This window comes from Phoenix dactylifera, chromosome 8 (assembly GCF_051530095.1).
Source record: "Phoenix dactylifera cultivar Ajwa chromosome 8, Ajwa_hap1_PhDact_Kaust_v1.1, whole genome shotgun sequence".
Lineage (NCBI taxonomy): Eukaryota > Viridiplantae > Streptophyta > Magnoliopsida > Arecales > Arecaceae > Phoenix > Phoenix dactylifera.
Genome location: NC_143197.1, coordinates 28,136,602 through 28,147,582, shown reverse-complemented (window position 1 = coordinate 28,147,582; position 10,981 = coordinate 28,136,602). Strand labels below are relative to the sequence as shown.

At 42.7% G+C, this 10,981-nt stretch overlaps 1 protein-coding gene across 1 annotated transcript; it reads right to left on the bottom strand.

The window, feature by feature from the left end:
- Positions 1 to 1,007: 1,007 nt before the first annotated feature.
- LOC103716679 (pathogenesis-related genes transcriptional activator PTI6-like) lies at positions 1,008 to 2,196 on the bottom strand. The gene has a single exon (XM_008804777.6). It carries the CDS (start codon positions 2,048 to 2,050, stop codon positions 1,235 to 1,237), a length of 816 nt encoding a protein of 271 aa, XP_008802999.2. The 5' UTR covers positions 2,051 to 2,196; the 3' UTR covers positions 1,008 to 1,234.
- Between the last annotated feature and the right edge of the window lie 8,785 nt (positions 2,197 to 10,981).

Genomic DNA, 10,981 nt, shown 5'->3' with positions numbered 1-10,981 from the left:
TGGAATTACAATTATAATTACATTAGGATGCTGCTTCCCAAACTTGCAACTCATATTAGGTCGTGATAGCATTTAAATTGACCGTGGAGCTACATCCTGAAGTGTTTTTGCACTTGCGCAATCAATTGAAAACAACTCTGATCTGGACAGAGATTAGCGAAGGAGCTTATAAAGAGAAAGCTCTTAATACGTGTTTAGAGAAGGAGTCTAATAGATTATTTATAGTCTTCTTTAGGAACCAAACGTTACGGATGGTTACATCCATAAAGAGTCACGCCCATCAAAATAATTCTTCACTACTGTGAAATTATCTTAATGTCCTTAAGATTATCAGAATTTACGAAATTCAATGGAAGGTTCTAATAAACAGGATTAGGATTTAATTAAGCATGATCTAACATTTTCAAGATATTTTGATTGCAGTCCAGCCTTCCCGTTTTCTTAGGATGGTGGCCGGTGGAATATGACATGCAAACATGCGAACTTATCCTTTCCAAGTAATGGATTCATGAGAACATCGGGGTATGGCGATGCAATCCGATTTCCACTTGTCAGCCGTCCATGTCGACGCTCGAATGATGTGGAGGCCACCCAAACCCGGCGGGTCCCATGCAACCCACCCGACCACGAGGCGTACACCGCCTCGAATCGATCGTCTCCTGTGCCACCCTCTCCACCTCCCGTGCTGACATCTTCCACCCCCATTCCGCGCAAAGCTCCTGACACGTGTCAGCTAGCCCTCCATACAGCCACCGTTCAGAATACCGGCCCCAAAACGAGCCTATCAAAATTTCAACGCTTTTCCAGCGTCACAGATACTATTATCGTCTTGCATTAACCTGCTCCGGACAGAGATTACATTGCTAAGCCACCAAAAGTACGAAATTGTATAAATGGAAAAACAGACATCCCAAACTTTTCCACGTCAAAGCGCGGGGGCTACGGAAAGCCCCTCCTTTCCCACTCTCACGAGTCATCACTTCAGTCTAACACGAAAAGGCCACGCATTAAATTAGAAGGATTTCCTTTATAATAAAATATTAATGATAGTACCAAACTGTAAAAAAATCCCGCCACTCGCTCTAGCTAACAAAACTCGCAGTAACGCTCGGCCAACTCGCGACGCATCCAACGCTACATGATGACGATTTTGCCCCCGGTGGGTCGGATGGGAGGAGGAGGTGAAATCGTCATTTTAGGCAAAAATGGAGCCGAGATCTTAACGAACTTGGCTCTAGGAGAAATCGTCGGCGTCCAACTCGCCGAAGTCCACTTCCAAGAAACGCGGTCGCGGCCAGTAGAACTCCGTTAGACATAACGGCGGCTCGAAACTGAACCCGAACGCATCTACGCCGCCGTCGCCGAGGCAGTCGAACGGCGTTTCTTCGCCGCCGTACCGGAGCACAGACGTCGGCGACGGGTGGGAGTCGTCGGAGGAGCCGCCGCTCTTGCTCGGAGCCTCCTCCACGGCCACCGCCAAATCTTCGGTCGCGGGGGCCAGCGAGGCCTTCTTGGCGGGGAAGTTGGTCACAGCCTTGGCCCCTTTCAGCCGGACGGCGGCGTTGTCGTACACGGTGGCGGCCTCCTCCGCCGTGTCGAAGGTCCCGAGCCACACCCGCTTCCTCTGCGTCGGGTCTCGGATCTCCGCCGCCCAGCGGCCCCACGGCCGCCGCCGCACGCCGCGGAACCTCTTCTGCTCCCCCGCTCGCTCCGGCGCCTTCTCCGCCGGCTTCGGCGCCACCGCCGCCGCTCTCCGTCGGTGCGCCGCGCCCGCCGAGGCGGCGCCGGCCTCCGACGCGGCGGCCTCCATCCGAAGCTCGAGGACGTGCCTCTTCACTCTCCTCCGCGCGGTCCGGCCGCCGATCTCTTCATCGCTCGACGACGAGTCGGTCGCATCCGCATCAGTGAAGCAAACCCTCACGACCCTCCGCTTTCTTGACTTCCCGTCGGCCTTCGCCGCCTGGACCGTCTTCCTCGTGGCCACCACGTGCTCGGAGAACTTCACGCCGGCCATATCGAGCCGCCGCCGGGCGACGTCCGCCGGATTCATCGCGAGAACTCCCAAATCCGAAGCTCCACTAGTCGGGTATCATTCGAAGAAAAAGTTAAGAACCAGAAACGAATCCAGGGGTTCCTATTCTCCCAAAAGCTTCGAAATTCTTCGAACCAAACAGAGATATACTCGAAGAAATTCTTGACCGACTCCTTCCCCCCTTGCTCTCTTTCTGGCGGACAAAACCCCCAAAACCTTTCGAAGTACGGGAGAAATCAATCTCTGGTTAGGGTTTTAGCCAGGGTATTTGCTGGATCTAGGCGGGAAGGGGAGGGAGAGCGAGAGAGTGAGGGGGGGGAGGGAGGAGGAGCGGGGGAAGAGTGGAAAATGAGACCCAGAAGGAAAGCGGGCGAATGGTTGGGTAGAAGGGAGAGGAGGGGTATTTAAGAAATAAGATCGAGCCCCTTAATCTTATCGTCTCTTAAATTTCCAAAATACCCCAGTCTAGCTGTCCTGGGAACATGATTTGGAGATATTGCTAATCTATATTTTTCCAATTACTTCCGTATTTATCACCGATCCATCTCTCTTTAGTGTATGCCGGATTTCATCGAATGGACGGTCGATATCAGATCTAGTAGCTGAACTAGATTAGATTCTGGCGAACGGTCGACTAGATTGGAAACATAATACTCGTGTGATGCCAGCTAATGTAGTGTCGGATAATTGATTACTCGATTAAGGATATTTTTGTAATTTTACATGACGTACCCGGGACTTTTTCCCGCGTTTTAAGGTGCGGAGCGTAGCCGCCTCTGCACGTGGGACCATCGGTTGGTTGCGGTCGTCGTCGCGCCAGGCCCACCACGGACTTAAAATCCCATCTCCCGAACTTTTTTAATTTATTCTAATTCGTCACTTACTTCTCCTTCCCAGCCGTCCGATTCGCTCGATCGAGAATCAGTGAACCGGGCTTTTAATGCGAGTATTCTGTGAACCGCAGGGATAATTTGGTTTATGGAGTCCGTGGATCGCTAGGCGTGTGCCACGTGGAAATATATTCTCGGCCTTCGAACGGAAATTTTTCGGTAAAAGGAGCGCGAGAATTCGACACGTTCGCAGGGAAAAAGCGGGTTCGGGGATCTGATGGGAATGATCCGTGCGCCTCGCGATCCGAGCGCACGTGATGACGTCCGTACTTGGGAGCAGGTGTGCGGCTGATACATGACCGGAGTCATGTGGAGGCGACCCCGCCGTATACGGGGGAATCCTTTATACAAAACGGTGGTGGACTCGCATTTGACTGCCTCGGGCTGATTAACGATAATTTCTTGCGACAAAGACTTTTCAAGCATCTCGGTCTGTGGTCAAGTGTGAAAACAATAACGACGTTCTTGTCCTTGCAGGGGGAAATCATACACCATTCATCCCTATAGGCTCCATAGATCGAGCGCCTACCTAAATATATAATTATAAAAACAAACAGTTGTAATTATCTGCAAGCATAGCTACATTAGATCGAGCCGAACAAAATACAAGATCAAATATATAATAGATCAAAAATTTATAGACCCAAATCCGATCTATTATTAAATGGCTCAAATTTCATGTTCAAACTTGTTTATTTTATAAAATAAATAATCTAACTTAATCTACGGTATCTTGAAATAAGTTAAATGGGTTAAGCTGTTGAACATTGCCACCCTTGCCTGCAATGCAGGGTGTAATTTCTTTATGGGTTAGTCCTAGTTGACCTGGCCAGCATTTGCTGTGGATTTGGTAATGAAGCTTCCTCAATGGATGGGAATCTACCATCTATGATATAGATGTATCCCCCTTGTTAATTTATACTGATAGATGATGCTTTGGCTTTTCTTGGGCATAATATCATACACAAGCGAACAGAACGGCTGCACTGAAGAAATAGAATAGTAATTACAGTGATTGCAGAGGAACTACTGTGTGGACCTAGAAGATGTGTTTGTCAACTGCTAGTAGATCTTGCTGGAAGGGTAATTTATGGAGATATAATTTATTTTGCAATAAGGTTGAGCATGGATTTTGACTTGAATGATGGATTGAACAGCTAGGTGATCACTAGGGAGAATTTTCGTAATCATTATAATGTAATGTTGGAACTTTTACTGTACTCAGGAAGAAGAAACGAATTGCTGATCTCTTTAATCAGTAACTGATAACTATTTAGAACTTACAATTATGATGAACGGCTTGACAATCTTGAATAAAAAAATGGTCAGCAAATTAGGATGCGTGAAGTTGATCCCAAAGAGCCGGGCTATAGCCGGATGAATAAGATATTATGAAAGGAAAAAATCACTAACAAGTATACCTTTTATGTCAATAAAAAGTACATCAGCTAAGCTAACAGAATGATTTGACATTAACTTGTGCATTCAGAATGCACTCAATCGCATGGTCAAGTAAATAGGTCATGTAGCTTGGAAGATGAGTTGCTGCCCAGACTAGTTGGATGTCACGTGCATCTCACGTGCCAACTGAAACTATATCGATGAATTCTATATATAAATTTCTCATTTGTTATCATATTTAGTTTGATGTCTCAATACATTTCGTGCAGCATATGATGCCATTAACAAATAAATGAGAGTTGATGGTGCATTAAAACTACTTGCTGATCAAAAAATTATAATTAATTATTGATTCATATATAAGGCTGTTATTAACTCAGATATGGTGTAATGGTTAAGCAAGTGCCATTTTATGTCATTCATGAGTTAAACTGTAAATTCTATTTGTTGAAGCTTATACAAAAAGGAGAGCCGTCTCTTTAGTTAAATTGTCTGAGAAATTTAAAAATTCAAAACCACATGAAAGAAGCAAAATATAGGCAATCTAGTTCTAAAAATAAAAGAAGTTCTATATAGTCAGTTGTCATACATAAATAGATTTTTCGTAATCATCTGGTGTTTCTTTTATAATAGCTAATAAAGGTCATTTTGCTCCATATAAGGGTTAGATACAGTAGAACAAGTATTTAGATCCCATCGCCTTCCTATTATTTAGACTATTAACCCATCAGCTAACTGCCTTCACGTTCCCCATTGAGGTGGCATCTAGGGTGCGAAAGAAGATTCATCTTTCTTTGCACGAATCCGTAATTGGATCATCCAATGCACAGATCTCAAACTACACAATTTTGTCATTCATCTGTCCGCACAGATCTCAAAGCAATCGGTGGGGTGATTGGATGGTGGATTTGCATGAAGGGAGATGAAACCACCACCCTACTCTTCATCATATTTCGATGATGCTCATCCGAATCTCACAAATGAGGCCATGAAGCAAACCATTGAACTTGAGTTCAAACACTTCCTCCTCGAGGTCATTGCTTTTGGGGTCCCTCCAAATGATCATTGTCTCTTTTAACCGTCTCAATAAATCCATCCTGGTGCGACTCCGTCGGATGCTATCCGTTGCATTCTTGGGTAGTAGACTATGTGGCATGCCATATAGCGCGTGATTGCTCAGGCTAAGCACCGGAAAAAATGCCGGCGAGGGCAAGAAGAGTCGATTTTTGGCATAGCAACCGCAAAGATTACGATTGGCACTACCGTTTGGTTCCATAAAACCTCAGCAATCATTTCATGAAGAAAATAAAGACCTATCTATGTTGACCCCTCATGAAAGTTGATAATGCCGGGGTTACATATGCAAAAATAAAATCTTTAATATGGAAGCAAAAATTTGAAATAAAAATCAGGATGCTTGACACATCAATTCAACTTTTAAAATTCAAATTAAGTAGGATTAGTGGCAAAAATATCAACCACATGCGCACGTGTGTCCATGAGTCCAAAACTCACCAAACCCAGCTAGGCCATAAGCTATTAAACTTCATTAAATACAAATCGAGCGTCATTAAATCATCCAATATGCAATTATTCAAAACCATGAAAACATAAGAATTTGAATCTTTTCCAAAATTATAATAAAATAAAGACGTCAGACAATGAAAAATATTCCAACACTAAATGGGCCTCACAGGGACATTGCTTAGAACGATGAAGTTTGAAATTATGGAGTTCTCTTGGTCAATTAAGTATTATTATTATGCTTTGGATTTAGAAAATGACAAGTCATAGCATTAGCAGGGCATGCAGCGGCGATAATCTGACCCCATGAATAATATTCATTACTCATTTAGTCATACACCTTCCTCTTTTAACCCCACAGGAACTCTTAATTAATTAATACCTTTTTCTAAAGGATGAGGAGGCATGAGTGGGTGTCTTGCCTTTATGCCACTATACAACATCCATGTGATCCTTGTCCTTTTGGCTTGCTGGCTTCCTTGCTTTGAGTGGGATTAAACAAATCTAATGAAGCGACAATAGTCAACTGAAGTTAATTTGGAGAACCTCCCTCTCTCTCTCTCTCTCTCTCTCTCTCGTGAATGAGTACAATCCGTTTGGCTTCTTTTTGATGAATCTAATCCGCTTCATCATTCTCGGGTCTTATAAGCTAATCTTGGGCATTGGATCTCACTAAAATATCATGATAGCGGGTGGTATTTGGAATATTGGCACTAAGCTACTCAGATATCTGGCACGTGTATTGACACGATGAATAGCACGTGAGAGTGGATTATGAGTTCTGCAAGAGTTGATTGTTTTCTAAATTATTGAAAAAAAATCATCAATTATTCATTGATTTCTTCGTTATTTAAAAGAAATGATAATTTATTGATGACCGTGGAACTTCTAAAATCATTCAACAAATCAAACAATTGCCGGCTTTAATAAGAGCCACGCCATATAAAATAACATGAGCTTGAATGCGAGAAATAGATACATATGGCGTCTGCAGGGTTTACTAGGTGAAACTTAGGTATTTGTATGCATAAAAAAAAAAAAGCATATGTGGTGTGTATCACCGACATGTATGAATAGATTAAGCATCATTGTTACTCATCACATTACGATTATTTATTAAGGTTATCCGCTATGGTAATCAAAACCAGCAATTGCAATTTCATAACCTTGGCATGAAATTACGATTAGTTTAGCTAGTCTTAATCATTTTCGAGAGCATGACATCACACCCCCACCGATTATGGTAGGATCGATTGAACATTTGAATGTGAGGGGATGTCATTATCAGGAGGCACCGAACCTAGCTACAGTGACGCCTGCGCGCTATGTGGCACTTGGGATGGCCGCTTGGAGCCCAACCAAACAAATAAAACACGTTCCAAGATACGCCGATTAAAAAGACTAACGATGAGAAGTTGATGACCAAAGGCATATCTATCAAGCGCCTGGAAAAATATATAATTGATAGCTCTGAACTCTAAAGACGAAAACAGGGACAGGCCTACATGAGAGAATCCGATGTCTGCTCGGCATTGAGCGTGAGACAGATTCGTGCTCGATGGATGGCCCGGGTATTATGGCATCCATGGTGTCAAACTATATATGTAGACAAGAGAATCAAACTGCAATCCATTTAAAGGTGACATTTTTGAGTGCTAAAATCTTAGGATTTAGTTGGATCCATCCCATATTGTAGATCCAGACTTCTTCTCCAAAAAACTATAGCAAGTCCAAAATCAGACGCAATGGTGTCATCCTGAATCCTAAAATTTTAGAATTAAGTGGTATCCACCTGTCCAAGTTTCTTAATGCCAACATCCGACACCATGGTGAAGCCGAGTCCAGTGTGGGACCAATTGGATCCAGATCTACTCAAATCACTTGCACCCCCGAGGGATCACCACTAGTTTAAAGTGAAATCCAACTAAACAAATCCATGGGTGGCCAAGGTCCTTTCTCTAATCTATGTGTCGGTAAATCGCTTTTAAAGGTTCTTCGATTCTTTAAGGGGTGGCAGAGATTGGATAAGAGGAGGGTTCAGCTTGTAGTAGAAGCGAGTGCTGTTGGTCCCTCTACCATGTGTTATCGCAATCATCTTGGCAGAGAGGAAGCAGAGAATGTTCGTTGCTTGTAAACCAAGCCTCCGAACACTGTGACCCTCATAATGGATGCAACCCTATGAGCTTCTGATCATCGGTATAGGGTCCTTATAGCCATTTTAGTTTTAAGATTTCCAAAGATTACCCTTCCTTTGAACAAATAAGAGGTAAAGGAAATGCCCGCAAGAAGAGCTTCTGTTCCTAGTTATTTCTGGTTGGGTGTGTCATAATAGCATGCACCGAAGAAAACAGAGAAAAAACTGAATAATAAGAATTCAGTTAATTGTCATTAGGAATTTTTTTCAACTCTAAGTCCTAAATTGATAAATTCACTTACCATGGTGCCTCAAAATAATTTATTAATTGAAGACGGGTATAATTACCACAATTTATGATATTTATTTGAAACACTGTTTTAGAGGAGAGGATCTTAATTCGCACAATTGAATCCTACCTAAAAACACATTCATTTTAAGGCTCTCACATCATACATATTGTAAATATTTCATGTCATAAAATCATAATAATAGCTACATAAATAGCTATGGGGCTATAAATGATAACCAGAAACCTTGTAACGTGACTTGATTGCTATTAATAATTGAGTTAAAACCCTAAGGTTACTGTATCAATTTGTATAGATCCCAATCAATAAACTAATGTGTGTGTGTGTGTGACAGGCTAGATATTTTATATCTATTAACAATATGCACATTATGACTTGTCAATTTATTGTAAAATTCATCTTTCAATATTTATAAACAAACAATCAAGTTTTAAGATATCATGACCTAGAACTAATAAATAATCATTTTAGCATGACAAAAGAAAGGGGTGGCAAAATTTGACTTGCATTTGCAATGGGCACAAACCTCCCTACAACAAATTGGGGTAGTTCTATATACACCCCCCCTATTGCTCAGGACACCCCCCAAAAACCAAAAAGAAAATACCCAAACTAACCTTTAGTGTAATTACCATATTGCCCTTGAAATTTTCTCATACACCCCCCCCCCCCTCCTCCTCCGTTTCGTTTTGAAAAGAAAAAAAAAAACACCCCTCAAACCCCCCTTAAACCCCTCCTCCCCCGTTCCCCCTTCTCCCTCTCGTCGCCGGCATTCTCCCGATCTCCGACCACCTCGCCGGCTTCTCCCGGAACCACCTCGCCGGCTTCTCCCGAAATTTTTTTTTTTCACGGTTCGTGCTCCGTTCGGCACTGGATCGCCGAACAAAAGGCTTCTGTTCGGCTGAACAGTGCCGAACAGAAGCCTTCTGTTCGGCAACCCTCAACCGAACAGATCTGTTCGGCTGCACAGTGCCGAACAGAAGGCTTCTGTCCGGCACTGTTCAGCCGAACAGAAGCCTTTTATTCGGCGATCCAGTGCCGAACGGAGCACGAACCGTGAAAAAAAAAATTTCGGGAGAAGCCGGCGAGGTGGTTCCGGGAGAAGCCGGCGAGGTGGTCGGAGATCGGGAGAATGCCAGCGACGAGAGGGAGAAGGGGGAACGGGGGGTTTTGGGCGTTGGCGATGTGTTTTGGAGGGGAAGAGCGGGGTGGGGGGGGGGGGGTTTGGGGGGTGTAGAGAGCAATTTAGGTGAGGGGGTGGGGAGGGTGGGGGGTAATTTAGGAATTTTTAATTTTTTAGGGGTGTCCTTAGCAAATGGGGGGTGTAGAGAGTATTTAATTTTTTTTTAATTTTTGGGGGGTGTCCTGAGCAATAGGGGGGGTGTATATAGAACCACCCAACAAATTGGTCTAGGAGCGGTTCTCCATTGACCGGTTCCAGCTGAACATGAGTCAAATATATAATTAGATTTAACCCCCTTGAACCTCATAGGTCATCTAGGTTGATCCAATCGGAAATGAACCGACTCTCAAATTTCAACATAGCTAATGGTTCTCCAAATTTTTTCCATGTTTTGGTTTATTATAAAACTTAAAAAAAGGTTATAGAGTGATGGGCATGGTGGTTCACAAAATTGCAAAATGCAAAGTCAATTTTTAGCTAGAATTATGAATATCATATAAGTTAAATTTTAAGTCTATCTCAATTATAATGATATATTTGAAATTAATTTGATTCAGTTGTTTGTGACCCTAGAAGACCATGATCTTCTATTTTTTTAATTATATATAACTAATAAGCGAATACTTTAAAAAATTGGTGGAGCAAGTACATTATTTTATATAAAATAAATAGATCAGATAAGTATTTACATTTTTTAACCTAATTATTACCAAATGAGGTTAAACGGGTAAGATATGTCATGAGAAGATTTTGACCCTGGCCTGGCTTGACCAGACCTGAACGCAACCCGTCCTATTGCGATCCCCAACGAAGCATATGACATTGCAAGCATAGATCTTATTTTTATCTAATTAATAACTGTACGTAGCACCCTAAGGTTATTCTACATCCAGAACATGTTTTCTATGAAAAAACACTGAAAAGTTAGTAATAGTTCATACCATATAGAGCCAACAAATATTCAACTAGAGTTCTGAAACTGGATACAAACCTCACAAAAAATAAAACCCATATCCTGACCCAAACTTGCTGGTCTTACTTTCATGTCCAGATCGATCCATTCTCTTGCTGATGTAGAATGAGTATGACAGAACCAGGTTTTCGGAGCTCGGCCTGAAAATACAACATTCGTTTTCTACCCTCCGGGACCATGCACAATATAAATGCAAGCTACAAGCACACCTCTGGAGCCGAATGAAGAAGTATGTTTTTTCAGACTAACACCCCACCTTCGCACAACCTGGTTCAGTTTCATTATTCGTACGAAGGAGTAGGCCCATTTGATCAGCTTTCATTTTATCACATAACTCTTAATGACGCCTCAGGTCCACGTCGGTGGGGTTAACAATAGCAAATACAAATTTGACAAACAAGCCACAACAAGCCGCATCTGTTTGATCCGTTTCCTACAACTATCAGACCACATCAACCCACCCATATTTTAAAGGGCCTACAGAATGAACAAAGGCGAGTTATTGACAAGCTATTCTCAATTGAGCACCAGCA